Source organism: Apostichopus japonicus, chromosome 13, assembly GCF_037975245.1.
Source record: "Apostichopus japonicus isolate 1M-3 chromosome 13, ASM3797524v1, whole genome shotgun sequence".
Classification (NCBI taxonomy): Eukaryota; Metazoa; Echinodermata; class Holothuroidea; order Aspidochirotida; family Stichopodidae; genus Apostichopus; species Apostichopus japonicus.
Window position 1 is genome coordinate 359,235 of NC_092573.1, and position 22,704 is coordinate 381,938.

At 37.8% G+C, this 22,704-nt stretch overlaps 3 protein-coding genes across 14 annotated transcripts in view; 1 reads left to right on the plus strand and 2 right to left on the minus strand.

Annotated features, from left to right (window-relative positions):
• The window catches only part of LOC139978267 (CREB-regulated transcription coactivator 1-like), a 92,741-nt gene extending 85,033 nt beyond the window's left edge, over positions 1-7,708 (minus strand). The window contains exon 1 of one of the 2 annotated variants that reach the window (XM_071988306.1): positions 7,522-7,708. In XM_071988306.1, coding sequence (XP_071844407.1) covers positions 7,522-7,635 — 114 coding nt within the window. In that variant the 5' untranslated portion in view covers positions 7,636-7,708. The remainder of the gene's footprint in view (positions 1-7,521) is intronic. The other variant, XM_071988307.1, reaches the window with a different exon arrangement.
• Positions 7,709-12,882: 5,174 nt separating this feature from the next.
• LOC139978321 (uncharacterized) lies at positions 12,883-19,679 on the plus strand. Its single transcript, XM_071988402.1, has 2 exons — positions 12,883-15,733; positions 18,032-19,679. Exons 1-2 carry the CDS (start codon positions 13,052-13,054, stop codon positions 18,218-18,220), a joined length of 2,871 nt encoding a protein of 956 aa, XP_071844503.1. The 5' UTR covers positions 12,883-13,051; the 3' UTR covers positions 18,221-19,679.
• The window catches only part of LOC139978319 (cartilage oligomeric matrix protein-like), a 44,007-nt gene continuing 39,715 nt past the window's right edge, over positions 18,413-22,704 (minus strand). For 4 of the 11 annotated variants that reach the window (XM_071988400.1, XM_071988397.1, XM_071988398.1 and 1 more), the window contains one exon: positions 18,413-22,587. In XM_071988400.1, coding sequence (XP_071844501.1) covers positions 22,550-22,587 — 38 coding nt within the window. In that variant the 3' untranslated portion in view covers positions 18,413-22,549. The remainder of the gene's footprint in view (positions 22,588-22,704) is intronic. The other 7 variants (XR_011796948.1, XR_011796946.1, XR_011796947.1 and 4 more) reach the window with 7 other exon arrangements.

Genomic DNA, 22,704 nt, shown 5'->3' on the forward strand with positions numbered 1-22,704 from the left:
AGTAGTATAATTTCTTAGCCAAGATAGGCTAATGTCTTTTCTACATGAAATAAGTTTTATTTAACGCACGATGTCATCATTTACCATCCATTTATGCTACAAACATTTCTGGCTCCATTTGACGATTGTTTGTATAAGACTTGCATCCTAAGTGTTGAACGTAGTTGGTCAAAGAGAGCAACGAATCATACTACAGAAGTAACAGGAAGGATAGGCATGTGTTCTTCCAAAAAGCAAAAGATGCTGTGCTCACAGAAACCGATATTGGCGATATCAGCATGACACTACCACTTTTCTTGTTTTAAATATTATTACCTACAACATGCTGAAAAGTGCTGTAAGTGTTAGCCCTACCAAAGTAGATCTCAAAACACAATGAAATAAAAGTAGGTACAGTTCACTGTGGTGAATAACCTTTTGAAATCAGGTCTTCCAACACACAAAAAAAGGCAGTAACTTCTAAACTGACAGTGGTTGTTGAATATTCCATGTAGCATTGTGAATGATTGCAATGCCCTTTCACCATAGTTAAGACAACAAATCATGTACAGATCAATTGCTACATACAGTAACAGATCAAAACATTGAGAAACCATTGAACCAACACCTTACATATTGTGGTGTAAGGGAACCTTCAAAACACTGCTGCATGAAATACAACTTTTTATGCTTGAGCTCTTTACACTCTGCTTCAGAGTAGTGACACCTACAATAGTTTGGGTCACGATTCCCTATATATTTTTTATCATGGCAGTGACAGACTGTGGATTACCCCACTGTCCTCTTGTGGCCTTTGCTCTGTAATTATTGAGAATAAACAAGAAGGGGAGGCAAAATAAAAATAGTCCAATGTACCTCCACTCCAGCACTCTGGCTACTTCTTTAAAAGCAAAAGCTACGATCACACAACTGTCTTCTTTCTTTGAGAAACTAAAATTTAAGGCAGGCTGAAAATCTTTTTGAAACACAGAAAACAGAAACTACAGTAAGGCTCTGGAATATCATCTGTACAATTTCTAACTAACCCTGATACATTCAACTTCAAAGGAAAACTATTTCTGTGAAATTTCTCAGAACTTTCGGGAAATTTTTGGAAAATTGCTGAAAATTCAAAGTCTATATGGCACTAAATTCCACTTCCTTGCTTGAAAAGGTAATCCATAGAAATTAAACCATCAAACAGCAGTTATCATTTGCATTACACGAGCATTCTACCTACTTGTGGCAAGATTACCGCACCCCACACACTGCCGACCAACATCATTGCCTAAATTGCCACATTGGTTCTCAGAAAGGACAGTTTCACAAAAATCCCTGTCTAGTCCATTTAAACTGTACATCTGTAATACAAACAGCTTAGAAAGATAAACAGTTCCTGTAGGATAATACCAATTAAAAGTTTTGTGAACCTTTGACTGTATACCATTTATCATGGAAACTTTGAGTGATGTCACATACAGTCCCAGAGTCCCACTCGTCCACGCTTGTTTTCAAATTGGTTTTGCTGGGTACTTCAATAGCAGATTTGGCCCATGACTCAGAGAGCAAACCTGGTTGGTCTCAGTAACATACACCATAGACAAAAAAACTTAAATAATGTAGGAGTTTTGTGACACTTGTGACATTTGTTTTACATTCCTTAATACCCACAAACCTAAGGAAAGGCAAACTATTACCTGTAGGTAGGGTTTCAGTATACATTATGGCAGTGCTGGTTTGCAATGGTAAAGTTTATATGCTCTCCTGGCCTCCTTATGAAATAACAATAAAAACTATGAAATAACAATAAGGGTGCTTCTGATGTTGAATGTGTTGCAAGTTTTTACTGATAATTCAAGATAATTCCAAGCCTACATTTCATTACAAACATGAGGAAAAACATTACCAATGGTAAAGTTCTTGTGCAAAATTGTGTTTGTAATCTGGCACTGAGAGCTTTGGATTTCTTAAATCAATAAGGACATAGTAATAAAAGACCAATGTTTTGATAATGGCCACCTACAGCCTAGCTACGTAGTATTATTTTATCTGAACTTTTTACTGCTACAGTACAAGATAGTATGCAAACTTGAGCATGGTTAAGTACTGTAAATTTGTAAGTTGATATTTTGAAAGCTAAAAATTCCATGGTGAACTTCAGGTAAGTTCTTCTCAATGCCAATTAATTATGTCAAATGGTTTTGAATGGTAGATTTGGAAGGGAGTGGGCAGTCACCCTAGAGAAGGTTATCTGGGAAGGGGGAGGGGCACAGTGCAAGAATTTTATCAGTTTAACAGGTAAAGGAGATTCTTTTGGTAATTCACCTAACAAGTTACCCGACATGAAATACATACAGTACGTATTCTTTCCATTCTTCATTACCATTATTAACTACAACCTGTTGAACAACTAGTTGAATTAATCCCCTGGAATTCTACCTGTCTCCAGAAGGGAATCATGTTGCAGAACTGTAACCTGCATCTAAAGGGATACAATAACTACATACGTTTAATGCTGTACCAGTAAAATATGTGTTTGACAAAAGCCAAAGCCCTCTGATCATGGACTTCTGAGACTACAGTACATATGCCTGAATATTTTCTCACATTACCTCAATTTTATAATGTTACAAATTAGAGAGTTGAATTGTAAGCTACAGGCCGAGTTTGTTTGTAAGTCTTGAATCATAAACCATGTTTGTTGATCAAGTGTTCAATGTAAGGTATATGCAAGTATAACGTCAGAATTCTTGCATCATAAAATTTGGGACACTGTCATCATTTATTTTGATTAATTTGTAGCTGTTGATGTCAAATTACTGTACACTTGAGATGGTTACAAACACTACTTTAAAGTGTCCACACAGTACTGCTTACTACTGAACAGTACACGTTTGTAATGTTATGATTGGTTTTACTATGTACTCAAGACTACTATAGGTAATATCATTTTATATGTTACTTTACAAGCGGTTACAGAAATTTAAGTGTCGCCAAAAACTGAATTTTACTCGCTAACGAGAGGGTTGGTGAAGTGCATCAATTTGTTATCAGGCTTAGTATGCAGTAAAATGTAGGTTGACATTGCTCAAACATCATTAGACTTTTGAATGCCGACATTTGTGTCAACCTTCTAGGGCTGTGAGTTTTCGTTTAAAGACCTAAACGTTTAAACGGCCGATTTTTCATTCGTTTAAACGTTTGCGAATATCGCGAGAAAACGCCGAGTATAAAGGCGTGGGGTCCAGGGGACCGCCCTAGGGCCCTGGTGGGGTGAAGACCCTGGAAAAGGAAAAGGAAAAGGAATTTTTTGCGTGTCTGGCGATAAAAAAATTCGCAGTTGAGGATGCAAAATACTGACAACTTTTTTAATTTAAATTGTCACAAAGCTGATGAAAAATTTTAAATGACAAGTTAGAGTAGCTGTATTATGTTATAAACTGACAAGAGATTTAATCTGTTTTACAATCTTTAAAAAGTTTAACTTACAGAACCTCCGATATTATGAAACAAAAAACGTTCGGCAAAGCCCGTTTCTAGAATGCCTAACAATGAATAGCGCGCACTATACGTACATCACTTTACAACTGCAGTACGGTTTAACCTAACTTAAATACTACGGTAGGATACTGTATATGTGCTCAGAATTTTCCCAGGTACCTTGCCAAACAACTGCGCGCTCATCCCCTGTCTAACACCTGTTTGTTAACATTTTTGGCACGTTTCCAAGAAACGTTTCATAGAGTATTCCCCATGATACACGAGGCACAGTTCATACACGCAGCACAAGATATCAAGCTATGGTCATCTTTATGAAAGTAAACCTTGTAATAAAATATGTTTTAGGCCACACGGCATGATTAACTTATGCTTAACATTATTTCAATGTTCTTGTAGAAAACGTCAAGTTCGCAAAATACAATTGGTTGTGTTTTTGTAGTTACGTGAGATCCGTAACAGACGAGGTGGTTAGGCTATTTGCTATACACTTAACTGTGGTAGGACATTATTTTTTCCGTATTTTTGGAAATTCTAGAAAATACTTTCTTTTCCCCCCGCTTAACACCAGATGTGGTCTTACGGTTTATTCATAAATGGGTGTACTAGAGCCTTGTATACATGACATTAGTTGCATTTAGCACAATTTGCCAGTTTCGCGTGAATTTTTCGAAAGTGTTTTGCTGGATCTTTCGGAAAATTTGAAAGGTGTACCAACTTACTTTTCGTACACAATTGGTAATTTCTCTACTGATTTTCAGAGTTTTTTTTTACGATCTCCAATCAATACATTTCCTTTGATCATGTATTTGAACAACTATTACCAAGTCGAGTATTCGACCCGGTATTGTCTGGTCGGAGAGTTCAACGTGATGGGCAGGGATTGTAATCATTTCGATCGAACATGCATTGACTGGATTATCTGCGCCGCCGCTGTCGGCTCGATATAAAGTACACTTGTGCCGCGAATCAGGAAGTTTTCACAAAAGGATAACAGCGTTCAAGTTTAAGCCATTCATATCGCCGGATACATCGGGGGGGGGGACAAAAGTAGGATTACGTTCGCGGTTTATGATTCGACTGATCGTAAGTTGTTTTGTTATTTCGCGTAGTAGACAAAATAAACACGGGAATTGATACGCGATTTTTGCCAATAATTTAATTTTCAGTTGATATCATAGTTTCGTTTAAACGTTCATAAGGTTTTATGAAACGTTTAAACGATGTTTCGTTCGTTTACACGTTTAAACGTGTAAACGGCACAGCACTACAACCTTCAGCAGCACTGTATAAAGTAGGCCTACCATTGAAACAATGTCAGCTATTGGTGAAGTAGAAATCTTGCAGCCTAAATATGATCAGAGATTGATGCAGATTTTACTGGCACCGCAATGAAACCTACTGTACAGTATGCTGTCGATATCATCTGATACCTAAAGCACATCCTGATAATCAGTCCAACATCAATTTATTTTGGAGGAAAAGCAATGACTTAAGGATTAGAGATTGGAACAGGTACTCGGGAAGTTTGGGAACCTTGATGACAGTCCGAAAATTTACTATCCTGCTATCAAGCTCTTACTACAGTACCCAGTCCGAAAAAAAGTTCACAAACATCGTTCGCCTTTTTCAGTTACATTTTAATTCAAATAATGAGATTGAGAGAATAATTCAAGTGTTCTTTTGCAATATTTCTATCCTCCTTGATGTCAATATCAGAATGTTTTTATTGTGAAACTTGATGAAAATATGTTACTATTCCTGCATTTGGTTAGCTCAGGAGCTGAAAAGTAGAATCCTTCTGGAATCAATTTTGAACAGTCCCAACCAGAGCTGTACGGACACTTTCCACACTTAAAGGATCAAGCATCTATAAACAGCCACAACCCTCCTGGCCATCAGCCTTCAAGCTGCATAGCAACATGGGAGAACAGGTTGGACAGGGCCATTTATGGATAACCCTTGAAGTATGATATTGCTGTAACAGTAACTTTCTTGTGAAACTATTGGTTTGTGAAGACTATCTATCTCCCATTGCTCAAATATCAAAGTTTTAAGCAACTACAGGTACACCGCAACAAATCCATTAAAGAATTCTTATATAGAACCATTAGCTTTATTTGCCCTAGAATACTTGAGTTTTATGTTGAATGCATAACAAACAGGTACTGTACACAGGAGACCTGAATAAGCAAATTTATAAAGTATTTGGTAGCAATATTTTGGACTTTTCCAGTCACTAGTAAGAAAACATAAATGACAATGATTTAGGCTTATCACAATGGATGCCAGTGTCTCGAGTATCTAATGGCTATGGGCATTGACCAGAATGCAAGTAAACCTACAGTGGGCCGAAGTTACTGTACACAGCTATTTTACACATTAACCTAATGCATTTATTTCCTCACTTTTGAATCACATATATTGGTGTCATGTTGTAGAATAGCAGGTACGTAGATTGCTACCTCTGCCTTTCAATAAACTATTCTTTGCAAAGTGGCCAACTGAGACTTCAATCACTCCATGCTCCTTACTGTGCCTTAATTGCATCTTAAATTAACAGACCTGTCACATACCAAGTAAGTTTCGGCCATCATTGCTATGGCTGAGATCTTAAGTTTCCAAAATCCCACAACAAAGTAAAATATCAACTGCCCTTTAACATAGAAAGAGGATGTGAATCTGTTTACTTGTACAAATGGTTTCTTTCTTTTCTTGTATTGAACAGTTTGAGCAATAAATAATGCAGCTTGATATTTTGACATCTTTCTATAAGTACTTCAAGTACGTTGGGGCTTATGCAATTTTCTGTGTCTTTATTTTGTCATTGAAGAATTCATGACTACAGAGGTTTTCTGCTTCCTAACCTTTTGGTTAAGATAAGACATGACTATTCTGACTACTAGTAGTACTATAGTACTTGAGTACGTAGGGATAGATCTGTAATATTAGTTCTTTGCGTTTCTTTGTGAATTTCATTCGGGTCTAGCTTATTTTCAAGGTCAAATAAGAGTTTCTATTACTGCACACAATCATGTTCAAAACATGAAAAATGACTAAAAACTGGAAAAAAATAAAAACTGAAATTAAGAACCCTATGGCTCTGAACACAGCAACGATTGAGTTAGCAATGCAAAGTACAGTACGATGTGGAAATAGGCTGCTCATTCAGGAACAAAGTTGTCTTGGAAATTTTTAAACCAAATGTACCACCTATCCACTACAATTTTGGGGCTGTGTCACCCTCAATTGTAAAACATAAGACAGTCTTAACAATCAGCTAAGAGTCAAGTGATGTTGAAAAACATGGATCTTATGAGGTCTTATTACATTTGAAGTCAGATGTGCATGAAAGCTTAAGTTTCATATATAAACCCATGAGAGAGGTAGATTGCAAATATGTGTCTATCCTACTCTATGCCTTGTTATGTCGGGCTGAACCTTAGTCTGGGCTAGCATCACTATTTCTACACTACTGTATGTAGAGTTAGAACTAGTGTAGGCCTGCAAAGCAACGCTGTACCAATCAAGCAGAGGCCAACAGCCAAACCCTCTTGCAGACATGCAGTTTTTTAAATAGTTGGTTATTAAAGATAGTCTGACTGTCATTTCTTTACCCTCAAAATGCAATACAGGTCTACCACTACCAGTATAAGTGTTAGCTCTTGAACCGATTTAGGAACTGTCAAACCTCTAAAATTGAACGTGCGAAGAATGAGAAACAGCTAGCCTTAGCACTTGCCGATGCAACATTAGAAATATATAGTATATTTCTATTCCCATTCAACTAATATGGAAAGCATGGCCACAGAATCCCAGCTACCTTCCATTTTGGTTTTAATTATAGCACTAATTGTATGTACAGTAACCCTAACTGTCCTATACTTATAAACTATGCGTTGACTTATACGTTAGGCAGTTTTTGATACAAGAGTTGTAATACATTTACTGTACGACGCCGCTAGTACTATTTCTATTGAGACCGTCAATATGCAGAACAAGTTGATCATGTCTCTCTAAGCAATCACCGGATTATTCACTCACCCTAGAAACGTGAGACAGTTCAGTCATAACCTGGTTAAAAGCAGCATTTCCTTCAGCCTGCTTTTGTTGATGCAAGGCAATCTTTTCGCTGAATTTTCTGGGGCTGGTAGTCATGATGAAAACTGTCTTCCATGACACACTACCGTAGCTCACTTTTCAATGTTTTTATATTGGATTTGTAGGGGGTCTGCTTTTACGACCAATCAGAACCCGTGTACCATCCGTTGTTCGGTTATATTATGTATGAGATCAATTCAATTTCTTTAGTGATCTTATCACTGAACACAAGAAAGCACATATTATATGTGAGTGCTAGTGATGCAGGTGAAAGCTGGGAGCTATTCAACCCTCGAGTGTTCATCTTTCGTGACTCTCGTGTGAAGATAAGCCGAGATTACTTCATTCAAAATTCGGTTTTTTGTATACAAGTGCCATATACATCTTTAATTGTGACAATTGAATGAAGTAAACAATAGGGTATATGAAATTCTATAGGTGCTAAATGAAGTAAGTCGTACCGAAGAGTCAATAGAAATTATGCCACTTAATAATTCAACCTGTGCAGGTACGTACATCTTTTCACACGAAGCGCAGGAGCAACTCAAGGAAAGGTCATGATGGGTCCAGGTATCAGACGGTTCCCAGGGTTCGAATTCGTCCACCGTACAACTCAATAGCCGGCGAAAGATGTGTCTACCCGTTGCAAAACAAGCGTCGATCAATATACGTCGACGCAGACTTATGGAGGAATCGCGTGGAATCAATATTGGGGCAATGGGATTTATTCTGGGATGGTGAAGGCTTGCCATATTTTTATCCGATGACACTTGGCAATAAGTTGTTGCGGCCTGGTGGAACTATAAGGGGTATAATTTGGGAATCACCCCCTAGTATAAAGCATTCTATTGAATTGTATTTTTTTCTGATAGGGAGGGGGGAGGCGGTAGCAATTGCCAAGTTTAGCAATAAGGTTGGTTAGGTCACAACGGTTAAAGGACTGCTACTATTTACAATTTACGTTTCTGTGCTCAAATTGGATCGATGCTATTTGTCCAATTAAATCACCCTTTGAAGATTTGACACGAGCGTTTTCCAGTGTTCATTGTGTTTTATATTGTCTGTTCAAATATTTCTTTGCATTTTTTCTCGGATTATTTACATGTAATGATTTGTCAGAAGACAATTGTTCACTACAGGGACTTTTATTTATCTCCTTGAACAATTAAACCGTTGCTTCTAAATGTACTATAATAAAGGAGGTTGTGTTCGCAAAATAGTTTCAAATAGAAAATATAATCCCCTAGACAGGAGAAAATGCTATAAGACTCAAGGCAGTAATTTCATGCATATTTAGTCACAATTAAGGAGTCACGATAGTGAAGGCCTATATAGTGCGTGGGGGGGGGGGTGGGGTGGTGCACATGCGACATATAGAATGTTGTACATCTGCCGGAATATTTTCTCTCGAGTGAGCTCGCTCTCAAACAAACCCACTATAGATCCTGCATCATATATAGGCCTATATACTGGCTACAAGTAAAGTATGCAATTTTTCCGTTGCAGGTTACAGTTGAACTTTCAAGATATCCTCCATATATCTACCCTAGGTCAACGAACTAAAAGGACACTACACACCAGAGTCACATATATATGTAGTTATATATACATATAGCTCTGCCACACAGCATTCTAAATTGAATAGAAGCAATATGATTATCCCGCTGCTGTGGCGTATATACTATACGTATAGCCTACGATAATCTTTAATTGTCACAGTTGCGGAATAACGGCATTGATCTATACTTCGTTATGTGTATATAATTGTACGATCATCACAAATTGCTGGCGCTGTTTAAATCTGCTGATTAGAAATAGTATATTGAAATACTGCTCTGTCTATACTGATGAAACAAATATACATCTCTGCCACTGACCTACACGCTAAAACGATTTTTTTTTTTTAAACCAGGCAAAAGGTTTAAACCTATATGGAATTATTGTCCTTTGTCTTGAAAAAAAATAAAATGATGGTACAAACTGACTTTTGGTCCGGAAAGGAAGGCCAAGTTTAGAACCTATTTATTTCACCTGGACAAAATGTTTTGTTATCGAGTTAAATTAATCTCCAATTGTATGGGAGTAGTGGAAAGGTTGTAAGGAAACCATATATTTATCTACCTGGCAGGTTGTCGTATAACCAAACGCAAGGATGGAGGTGTCATTACTCCGAGTCGGTCAAAAAGTCAGACCATATACTATATCTCCCTGTAGTTGAAAAATTTCCATATATAGAGAATACCTAAAACTCAAAGATCCATATAGATATCAATATAGCTAAAGGTGGAAGTTCATCCAGAGCGCATCACCGACTTTTGCAGGATTATTATTGGACTGCGCAGTTCTACACAACTTAGTTGTCTGAACAGCAAAATGAAACATAGAAAGAAAGAAAGAAAGAAACAGAGCGTGATGAGGGGGGGGGGGGGGGGGGGGTAGCTGTCCAAAGTATGCTTGTCACATACAGTAAGGTATATCTGTATGAATTGAGTTGATCTGTAAAGTTTCCAATCCTGGGTATATTTTAACGACGAGAGAGCTCAGTTTTTAATAGTCCTTTTACCGTATTATACTTGTTTACTTATCTTTGGGGTGGGTGGGAGCGGGGAGCCCGGCGGGGGCGGGGGCAAGGCAAATTTTCGCGGTTACGTCTAATGCAGGCCTTCGGTCGCACAGTTACTGTGTCCAGAAAGTTTACAAAAGCGACTAAATTCATATCCACTGCATGGCGAACGAGTCAAATTGTTAAATTTGGGGCGTGACTATGTATAGTGTTCTGTTACTGTAATAATTTATCAGTCTTCGGTTGCGACACGATAAAATTAGAATGTCTGACATGTATGTTTATACTGTTGCCCGTAGATATAATAAAATCACACAAAAAATATAAATCATCGAAAAAAAACCCAATATAATCGACATGTTTTTTATTCATTAATTTGTTTGTTATAATTACTTCTTTATTTTTGTTTTATTGTAGAGCTTTACCGAAAGATGGATGCATGGATGTAAAACGTTTTCCCTTGCACGCCGGTGTCGTTTGTATGGTGTTATTGAATCCTGCGGTGATTGAGTGAAGTATGTGCAATAGCTGTAGAGTATATTGTTGTGTGATCACTAATTGCGTAGTAGGGAGTTTTAAACCACCTTTTCTTTATAGTTTGTTAGAAATTTGACCTTCGTTTGATTTATGTGCTGTTTCTTTATGGGCTTCTTGGAATTGTCATGTTTAACTAACAAACGATTCGTTTTCGCCCGTATGCATATACTTGTAATTCACGTAGCCATAAACTGTAGCGTATTGCTTCGGTGTCATGCAACACACTGTATGTATGGTCTTTCCTCTCATTGTATAAGCAGGGAGTTCCCTACTTCTCATTGTATAAGCAGGGAGTTCCCTAAAAACTTCCTGGTATAAGATGCAGCTTTGGAACTGTCTATAAACTGTACGGTCTGAATGATAAATCCTCTATGGTCAGTTTAAGAAACTAAGGCCCATCTAGATAAGAAAAAAAAATAATAATAAAAGTAAACCACTGAGATTGATTCTGACTCTTTGACTTGTAAACTTATAGAGACTAATGCCCCTTCATTCACCCCAATTTTCGGTACCACGTTTTTGGGTGCTGTCCCGCTTTTACAAACACACATACGCGCATACAAACATATAATATAGCCTCCATCCACCTTATAGGTTACGGTTTTGATTAACTGCTGTCAGATAAGAAATTTTCCGAATTCTCACAGGTTAAGCTCTCAGGAATGGGTCACTCTAACGTGACAGCGATTAATGATCAAACATGCTATACTGGCATTGATTATATAAATATGGAATGGTTAGAAATTAAAGCACAAATACCAAATTAATTTGCGACAAGCTACATTATGCAGGTACAAGAACAAGTCAGTAAATTTGTGATTGAATTAGATGACCATAAATCAAACATCGTTACTGTGTGTAATATACATTCATAACTTTATTTCACGTTAAGGTTGCATAATAATAGGAACTTTAGAAAGCATATGATTATAATTTTCAACAGGATTATACCAGCTACCGAGATTTGTTCACTTTCCATGCATGCTTGTCAGCGGTGAGCAGATTATCTTGGGATCGCATGGGGTGCCAAGAGGTTAAATCCCCCCACCCCAAGGCGAGCAAACGGAGCGCATCGAGCGAGTATTGGTAACACTGGCGCAATGAGATTCTGTTCCCACATCCTCTAGATGACATTGAACCTGTAACCGTTATGCGCTATGTGGACCCTTTTTAGGACCCCAACGCCCAAGAACCAGCGGGTTTTCCCCTCTCCACCCATACGGCGTTATGCACTGACCCGTTGTATTAAGTGAATGATAAAGAAGGATTCATGCGTATACACCGGTTGGATATGTATGTTACAGGATAGGAGACAATGGGAAGTGAAGGGGGGGGGGGCGGGAGTCCCACTCTCTCATGCAGATATGCAACATAGCTAATTACCTCAGCCGGGCATATAATATATCAACATTACTAACTTCCTTCTCATAACTATATCATGCCTTTTTCTGTATTCTATACAAATTTTCAACGGAAAGCAACTCAAGACAAATATACAGTTTAATATTTGGATAGCGTATAGATTCTAGATCCTATTATTTACACAATCATATATGCTTATATTATACATTGCATATGGCCTGTCAATTTTATTTCTCTATTGCTTTCTGCGGTTGCAAGGATATCTTGTGGTCAAATGTCTGTAATCGATACGAGAAATTACTATTTTCGTACGTTTTATTTGAATACAGGCTTTTACAAAAGTTCATAGTAGTACATGCAGGAAAACTATAAGAGCTTAAAAAGAAAATGCGTAAAACCGGGGGGGGGGGTGGTGGAGGGGCGCAATGGTCCTGAAAAAGTTGAGACTTAAAACCAAAATGTTAGTCTTTGCGGAGGAAATGTAGCATAGATACATTTCCATGCGTACAATAGAAATAATTGGGTACATGTACGGGCGTAATAGACTTGTATTTCTTTCGAAAATGAGTTATTCTGTTACTGAAGCAAAGATCTGTCTATAGCGTTTTGTGTTAACGTACGATTATGTCTCAGTACATGAGATTATTTATTGGCATGGTAACCGTGCCAAATTATGATGCAGTGCAGCGCGTATTAAGGGCTATGCCCAAACCACAATGCGCTGTAAATTGAGCATGTCTATGGCACGCCGTATATGACACGCAATGTGCGAGAGTGATAATGACGAACACACGCGCGTGCACATACCACAGAAAACTGCGTATAATTTTCACACACAGATTTAGTGTTTTTCAAAAGTCACACGCAAGACTACAACCGTATAGCTTTGGATGACTTTACAGCACTGTTTGTGCGATAAACTTTCATTCCGATTAAAGTTAAACTTCCTTAGTGCCACCATAGGACCAGATTATTGCACTTGGCCTGAAGTTTGTAAATTGCTGGTAAACAATGTCTCTTTATCGACAAAATTCAAACAAATTGAAATCATTTTCAAATGAAAATTTGACGAATGAGAAGGACAGAGAGTTTGTGCTGGGGGCTGATATTCCTGTACGGACACGTTCGGACGGAGAAGTGGTGAAGACGTCGGATGATTGGCAGACTACAGATGAAAGAGGTTTCTACAGTAACTTAACCGAATCCACCTTGATCGATTACATGGATCCATCCAATATTCTACGTCTTTCTACATCTGATATACCGTCTGAGAGTGAAGATGTCTCTTGGGTTATTCTCTCAGAAGTCGACTCCGATAGAGAATTGGAAGCTGCTACATCTATGCAAGCTGACTTCGAACCGCCAAGGAGAGGCGAGGAGAATATGAAAAGTGTTAGTTTATTAGAAGAAAAATTGAGAAAAATACGATCTGATTTTGAGAATGATGTCATATCATCATTACAAAAGAGATCTCGTAAAAATACAATAGAAGACGAGGATTCAATTCTTTGTTCAGAGAGAATTAGCGACACCGATGGAGCTAATGTTAGAGCATCCGTGAGTTTACCGAATCCATTAACACAGGATGAGAATTTAAACCTAACATTTCTTGATGATCATTACGAAGAAAACGAAAAGAAACAAGAACTTTTCGAAACTGGCATGAAGACTTCCGTGGAAGCAGACTCTTTCAAGAGTCAAGAAAATGGATATGTGTATATATCTAGGTCTAGCAGTGATATCGCGAAATTGAAGAAAGATGTTGTAACGCCTAACCAGGGCTTGACTAATAACAAGATCTCATTGGATAGCGATATTAAACCAAGCGACTTATATCTCTACATGCCGACAGCGTTAGCAGACGCCAGTCACGCTCGCAATCGATACCTAAAATTAACGTCCGTGGCTGAACCCGACTTCTCACTTACGAATTCGCCAGAACATCTGATCGTTAAACCCGTGGCTGTTCACGCTACCAAATCGTCGCTCGAAAGTAACATCGCGGAAACGGGCATCAGCACAGTGGCTGAAAAATCGTCTCCCGAAGATAAGATCGCGGAACTGGGCATGAAGAAATTTACAACGGAAGATGAAGATCATAGCAACAATAGCGACTCGACCGAGTCCGTACAGAATCAGTCCAAGAAATTTACAGCAATGAATGATGAAGATGAGATCGATCTCATCCAGTTGTCATCATCATCTTCATTAGATTATCAGTCACACACTCCTCCGGCTAAAACGGATGGAGACCAAACGGCTGGAATAGAAAAGAGTGTAGACCATAAGCTTTCAACAGATTCAGATTTCGTTAAATGGACATTCAGTAATCCTATCAAGGGAACTACTGCGGATGTAAAGAATCCTCAATATGAGAAAGATCACGTAGATGAACGTGTTGAAAGAGAGACCAAGATTGTCGATCGTGAGACAAAAGAGATATGTGTATCGCCTTCCGGATGCGATAAAGAGAAACATCATCTTAATAATGCTACCACTACTACGACATTGAGTCAAAAGTCAAAAGAAAATGCAATTGATTCAGACACATGGCAACTTTTGAGTTATGATCCTTTATTATATGTTGAAATGACATCTCGTTATCCTGATGTCACTCGCCAATTGTCATCTAGGGAGGAAGGAAAGAAGTCAGACTCGATGACAGAATGGGTCTCTGGTACAAGCAATCCGAATACCACTGCGTACGAAAGGAAAGAATTGAGCCCTGCAGGAGAAGCATATCTTGGTTCACGATCAAGCGAGGATGGGACCTCGTTGAATTTCATCAATCAAGACTTAATTCACTTTTTTACTCACGATGCTGTCTCTTCTTCTCCCTCTTCTCTTTCGAGAGATACGAACGAAGAGGCTGACCGAGAGGTTGCCGACATTATGGGCCAAGGGTCTGATGATTACGTTATCGAATTTAAAAGTGAGAGCAGCTCCAACGATTGGACTGTTTCGTCAGCAGACGACGACCTAGTCGATGTGAGTGGATTAGAACTACAAAAGTGCCAAGGGGTGATGATTCAAGATCAGCTGGGTCAGTTTGAACCTTCAACATCACCTAAGCTCCTCCAGGACCATCCACCTGAAAAATTTCCTATTGAAAATGCTTATAGTGATGAAGGGGAGATTGCGCGACTAATACAACATAGTAAGATGAGAACCCATCCCACACTCACCGATAGTGATTTCCTCGCATCGTCTACCAAGCAGGAGATACTTGGAGAGATCAGATCAGTGGTACATTTGAATGAAGATAAACCGATCCGGGAACCAGCCCTCAGAGGAGAGGAGAGTAGACTCAATCAGAAGATTGGCCAACTCAATGATTCTACCAGGAAATTGACAATCGATCAATCGATCGATAGACACAATACAGGTTATGATATCAATACGCCTTCCATGAATAATGATCGCGTAGCCTCTGACGACAAGCATCAAGGCACGCCACCATCCAAAACAGGACCAAGTGATGAATCAAATGACATTAAATCGCCAGTCTTAAAAGTTTCGTCCGAAACTTTGCTTAAGAGGCTACCAACTGTACCTGATTTTCTCCCTTCTGAGGTACAATTTGAACATGACGATATAAGCGACTGCACCCCACCGATGATCGTAGGTGACACAGGAATTGATTTGGGGATAACCTGGCAGCAGTCTTATCTTGAGGAGGACATTTACGCAAAGGTAGGCTGTTCATTGTACTAAACCCCCACCCAGCCCACGACTTATACCTATTACTTGATGAAACAATGTGCGCGAATGTTCCTTTCTTCTGCGTGTATGCCCGTGAAGGGATCCAAGTGGAAATGGTTCGGCAATCGTGTATGTAGCACTTTAGTTTAAAAAATAAAGGACTATACAATAAAACAAAAGTTGCTAGATGTGCTAAAATGAAGCCTCAGTTTAGAAACCTTACGATCCGGACTTTTATCCCTTCTTCTACAGTTCTGGATTGTCTGTTAGCAAGTTATACTTCATTGCCTTTTGTGGTCAAATTATGTCTACAAGCAAGATTAGGCTAAACGACTGATTTAATTTTTCTGTGGGGGTTGAAAGGGTGGGAGAGGTGGGGAGAGGTGGGGAGAGGTGGGAGTCTGCATACACCCCACCACACACTGGTTACGCATATATATATATATATACATATATGTTTATATATATATATATTAACATATATGTATATATATATATATATATATATATATATATATATATATATACATATATATATATATATATATATATATAAACATATATGTATATATATTTACCTCCATCACCTCCATTTCATTAACATAAAGTCTGTTCAAAGTATCTCTTTCGAGATCCGGCTTTAGGAATCACAAATGATTTTCGAATTGGTTAGCATCATGTTTGATCTCTAGAGTAAGGCAAAATATTGTATATATAAGTATTGTTCGATACAGGTGTCAAACGCCTACAGTGAAATTACGACCTTTCTTACCGGTTTCGAACCTCTGGACATGCAATCAGCGTCCATAGCCTAGTTGGTTAGGGTGTCCGCGTACAAAGCGGGAGGCCCGTGTTCGAATCCCGGTGGAGGCTGGAAGTTTTTTCACTGTTCTGGATTTTCCTTCTCATTACGTTTTCAATTATATATATATATATATATATATATATATATATATATATATTGTATGTGTGGGTCAGTACGCGTGGGTGTGTGTGTAAAGGAACTGGTTTCGTTTCAATCTTGCAAAACTAATAGACTTTGTTTAGTTTTGCTTAGACTTTGCTTATACTGTAAATAGAATCAGGACACCTTAAAACGTATAGTACAAAGCTTCAACATATACGTCTTGTATATTAAAAGGCACCAACAACCCCCCCCCCCCACCCCTCCAATATATACCAGATAGTCAAATACAATGGCTAGTCTTTTTCAAAAGGTTTAGCAAGCAATCCCACTACATACCATTCTCATAATATTTTCTACTCACTGAGATATACTTAGTCCTCACATCGGTGGGCCATTGAAGACCTATTTAGCGTCCTTGGTTAAACAACGTTATTATACATCCTTTAAGTTATAAGTACGTTATGTGTTAACGACTGTGACCAACTGCTCAACAATTTAAAGAAATTTTGCGACGCACCGACAATAATATATAACGAAGGTTCATCATTGGGTGCTCTCAAATCGATTGTTCGTGCCCTGAAAGACGCAGCGAGTTTGACTATTTACGTACTGAAAAACAGAAAACTTGCCGTATGTTAATTTGCAGTGGAAATATCACATAATGGGCTATACCAGTTGTACTTGTGCATGACGTAAGGGATGAACAACACATACTTTTTCGTATACCCGATTTGGAAGAAATATTATCTATAAATCCAAAAATAACGACAACAAAAAACCCATTACAATCAAATATTATATGCAGGACTACGATGGACCGGTAACAATAATAGCGCCCAGTCGAGCGCCAACATTAAACCACCAGAATTGATATTCACTGCATGATAAAGTAACTAAACCAAAATTGTGAAATCGGGCGTGACCATGCAATTCGGGTACTCGAAGAATTTCTCTGTCTTCGATTAATTTAATTCCAAATGTTCTGCAGCACCCGACCCTTTACACCTCATATCAGAGCAATGTTTTGTCTCCATCCATAAATCAAGTGGCTCGCGGATTGTGTAACAAATTTCATTGTGGCTCGTAATATTAATTTCGTGCCGAACTCTTTAGTAGGTGGTCCATCGCATTGCAATGCTGTTACTTGACTGTTTAAAGCGAAATTTGTCAAATGTAAGAAGTGCTATTAACTTGTAATCTGCAATGAATACTTAAATTTGCGAAGTCTTCGTTCTAAAGAAAAAGATAAACAAGCCAAAAAAATCAGCCCTCCTCCACATCGTCTTGAGCAATTTCTCAGTTTAATTGAACAATCAAATTATCCAATAAAATTGTCTTACAATTCTTTCTGTTTTTTTGTTTTTGTTTTTACTTCTGGTTAGGCCAGGATGCGTCCCGGTGGGTTGCACAGATCTGAAATGAACTGCATCCTGTCGGAGTTATCTCGAGAACAAGCTGAATGCCAACGACTAGTTAGAGACTCAAGAAGAGCGAAGCAGGAATTCCTAGAAGTCAAATCGACAGTTGAGAAGCTCCTTGTAAAAATCAACCACGGACTTGAATTCAAATAAAGAATAGATTCGTGTTGTCGAGAGTCAGCACTTTAAGTACTATATTGCATGTGCGCAGGCAGATGTGGGATTAGGGGGGGGGGGAGTGTGCTGGGGGGGGGGGGGGTTGAGGGAGAGTCTATATAGAAAGGGGCGCACTTCTCACTGACGGACAGAATTCAGACAAAGAAGAAACACACCTGAAGATGAAAATGTTCTAAATTACAAAATGTATTGCATAGATATGAATTGGTATTTTTGTTTTTATCTGAAAAAAAAACAGAAAATAGAAAACACAAGAAAGGAAAATGGTGATCAAAGAAGGTAATTTGGGATTTCTAACGACAAAATGGTAACTTTAAACTGTTAGTTGTTATTACAACAGCCATCAAAGAGAGAGTTTCTGTATCAGGTTTACCAAAAAAATATACTTTTTTTATGCTGTGTTGAAAATGATGTTGTAGTTTATTTAAAGATCTGGTCAAAAAGTTTCTTTTATGAACTTAATAAGACACAAAGAGACAGGAATGAATCATGAATCGACAAATTCAACCCACTAAAGAGTGTAATACTATTCTATAATAGTAAATAAAGGTTTCTTCATCATTAAATAAAATCAAGTTCTTCAAACTGCACTATGGGAATTGTAACCAGAATGAACCAAAATTAATAACCTGCTCCCTTTAAGCTCTATTAGCCCCATTATCTCCTGCTCGCTTTAATCTCTATCAGCCCCATTATCTCCTGCTCGCTTTCATCTCTATCAGCCCCATTATCTCCTGCTCTCTTTAATCTCTATCAGCCCCATTATCTCCTGCTCCCTTTAATCTCTATCAGCCCCATTATCACCTGCTACCTTTCACCCATAACAGCCCCATTATCACCTGCTCCTTTTCATCTCTATCAGCATCATTATCACCTGATCCCTTTAATCCCATCAGCCCCATTATCTCCTGCTCCCTTTAATCCTATCAGCCCCATGATCACCTGCTCGCTTTCATCTCTATCAGCCCCATTATCACCCACTCCCTAATCTCTATCAGCCCCATTATCACCTGCTCCCTTTCTCCTCTATCAGCCCCATTGTCTCCTGCTCCTTTTCATCTCTATCAGCCCCATTATCTCCTGCTCCCTCTAATCTCTATCAGCCCCATTTTCACCTGCTACCTTTCACCCATAACAGCCCCATTATCACCTGCTCCCTTTCATCTCTATCAGCATCATTATCACCTGATCCCTTTAATCCCATCAGCCCCATTATCTCCTGCTCCCTTTAATCCTATCAGCCCCATGATCACCTGCTCGCTTTCATCTGTATCAGCCCCATTATCACCTGCTCCCTTTCATCTCTATCAGCCCCATTATCACCTGCTCCCTTTCATCTCTATCAGCCCCATTATCACCTGCTCCCTTTCATCTCTATCAGCCCCATTATCACCTGCTCCCTTTCATCTCTATCAGCCCCATTATCACCTGCTCCCTTTCATCTCTATCAGCCCCATTATCACCTGCTCCCTTTCATCGCACCATTCCCCATTCTGCATGCCCAGTCTGTAATTCTATCCATCATTCAATGTTCCAATTAACTTATCTGTCCATCTATCTATGCCATTTATTTTTCCTATTTTCATTTTTTAGTCTGCTCTCTGAAGGAGATCCTGGTAGGTTCAAAATATCAGGACCTAAGCATTCTAATGTTAAAATGACCACAATGGTACAAAGTCATTAGTCCCAATTACAGGAAGGGAGATCCAAAATAAAGTGATCGAGTGTCCTCTACAGGTCACAAACCAACAAACAAACTTCTCCTTGTCTTACAGACCTAAGACTGATTAATCCAGTCTGCAGCTGTAATTTATATAGCTGGAACCAAGAGACTGTCTGAGCTGGGTTCAAATGAAACTTTTCAAACTAAGACACAGGCTGAGCCAGACTCAATAGGGATTTAACAATCTTATCAGTTTTCTTTTTTAATTTCTTACAGACAATAAACCCACAAAGTATAAGTGTCTGGAACACATATATTCACAACATAAGCCAACTGGTTGGTTATGGAGAGTTCGACTTGCAGGGTTTGAGAGGGACTTCTTAAACTGGTTGTGGGAAGTTAAGTTAATGATTTAAAGTCAATGCCTTAGATGAGCTCTTCACTGGCAAAGTTGAAGAGAAGATTTTGATAAATACATCAACGAATGTCAACTTTTTTCAATTTTGAACAGTCACAAAATTAACCAAAAAATAAGTCCTGATACAAATTTATGATTCCTCAAACTTGTTCTTTTCTCTTGTGTTCCAGACATCACACTCAGATTCTCAGAGAATGTGACACTTTGAAAAACGAAATAAGAGTAATTGTCATTAGAGCTGAGCATATAAGACAAGGATATTAATTATCTGCAGAAATGTAAAAGTTGAAGTAATTGTCAATGTCATGTTTGATTAGTTTTTTTTAAAGAAAAAATAATAGTTTAGCTTCACCAAGTTCTTCCAAATATGGAAAGCCAAAAAGAGCAGAAAGCGAACTTAAATAAAATGAAACAGTCATGAATGAGTAAATGGAAATTAAAAAACGAAAAAGGAGAGAAAAAACAAGGCACACAATTTGAATACAATAATATACTATATACATCCTATTGTTAATTTCTCATACATACAACAAGAACAAAACAAAAATAATACTTTGATACCAAAAGCAGCGCTGGGCGTATTATAAAGTGTTTTTTTTATAGAGTTAATCAATCTTTCATGATTTTCCATCTTTTTTTCGTTTTTGTTGCCATGCTAATTATTTCAGAATTTTAAGAATGCACGCATTAAGCTTCCATTTTGTATGTATCCTTTGGCAAAATGACACGAGTTATATAACTAATTATACAAGTAAAGACAAAAAAAAAAGAAGGATATATCTAAAGTTCTCTACCAAACATAAGTGGTATTCTTACATCCACGATCAAACCTTTTAAAATAAAACTGTAAATTAAACATATATAAAAAATACTGGCTAATACTGAATTAAATAATAATATAATAATTTAAACTGTTACTGTAAAGAAATAACCACATGAAGTTTCTTTATTAACAATCCCCAACCCCCCTCGCCAAACGGAAGGGGGTGAATTAGCTAATATAACATGGACGTCAAGGTATTGTTACATGGCATGCAGCATACAAAAGACCTTATCTGGCACTGATATGTACCGTTCTATTTTTGTAATTTCTCAAAGTGGATGGCAAAGTCGCATTCCTTTTCATTCTGTCAACTTTGTCTTGTTTTCCTGTTTAAAAGTACTCAAAAGGAATTTGCCTCAGAAGAATAAATATGATAAAATATGACAAGTTTGTTGTTGTTCTTCTTCTCTAAAATATTGTTTCCCAAAATGGACTTTTAAGCATTTAAAAAATCACCACATGGTATATCAATTATCATTTTTGGCAAATTTAAACTCAACCATATTTTTTTTAATATTTTATCTCTGGGGGGACTATTCATAGGTAAAGATTATCCTTACTTTTATTTCATGTATTTAATTTAAGTTTATAGACCTTTCACATATTGCAACGACATGAAAACCCTGTTCTATGAATCCTTCTCAAATTGTTACATTAAATCATTGTATGGAACCCCTCCCCTCTCCCTCCCCTCCCTTGCCCTAAGGTTAGACACTCCTTTCTGTGACATGAAAGCTACAAAAAAACAAAATGAATTGCAACTGTCAAAGTGTTCATATCTGCATTGTTCTTTTTGGGGTTGGTTCCATTATCAACATGTTGTTTTGCTTTTTTTTTGTGAATTTTCGCATTTTTAAGTCCGTCAAAAATTTGTAGGCAATACAAAGAGATATTAAAGCTTTTGTATGATAACAAAGAACTCATGTCATAAATTGCTTTTTTTATCTAAACTTCTAATAGTCAGGTTATTTAAATCAAGGGGAACTTAGGAAATGCTACTTTTGCATTGTTTTGCGAGCCAATCTGACTAATTCAAGTATTTAAAACAAACAGAAAATATTAATTTATTTTAGGAAGCCCCAGGGATTACTGTTCCTACCAAGGGTGAAAAGGTAAAACCCATTCAACAGTTGGACAAATAAAATGCTTACAGAAACAAAATATATTTTATAAATATAACTTCTCTATGTTTTATTTTCATTACGTAGCTTTGATGAACAGTTTTAAGACATTGTTCATTTCTTTCTTTTTAAATGTAGGAAGCTCAATCCCACCACCCTTGTCACTTGTTAGATGGATTTAAAAAAAAAATGGCTTCGGTCGTCACCGTTACCGGCCACCGGAGCAGATTTAAGACGGCCAAATGTTGACATAGCCGAGAGATTAACGCCATTATCAGCTTCACCCTGACACCAGGAGGGCATCAGCTGGTATTTCATCTGAGAGGAGAAGACGCAAAAATGCAGGGGGTAAAAATTTATGAAAGAGATCATAAACGCTATAAAAGTTTCAATAATCTATGCTTCATCACAGTATCACAGAACCTTCAACATCAT

Bases quoted from the DNA above. Each gene is read 5' to 3' on its own strand.
- LOC139978321 (XM_071988402.1), top strand. From the start codon at position 13,052: ATGTCTCTTTATCGACAAAATTCAAACAAATTGAAATCATTTTCAAAT. The intron at 15,734-18,031 runs GTAGGCTGTTCA...ACTTCTGGTTAG, and splicing joins AGGAGGACATTTACGCAAAG to GCCAGGATGCGTCCCGGTGG.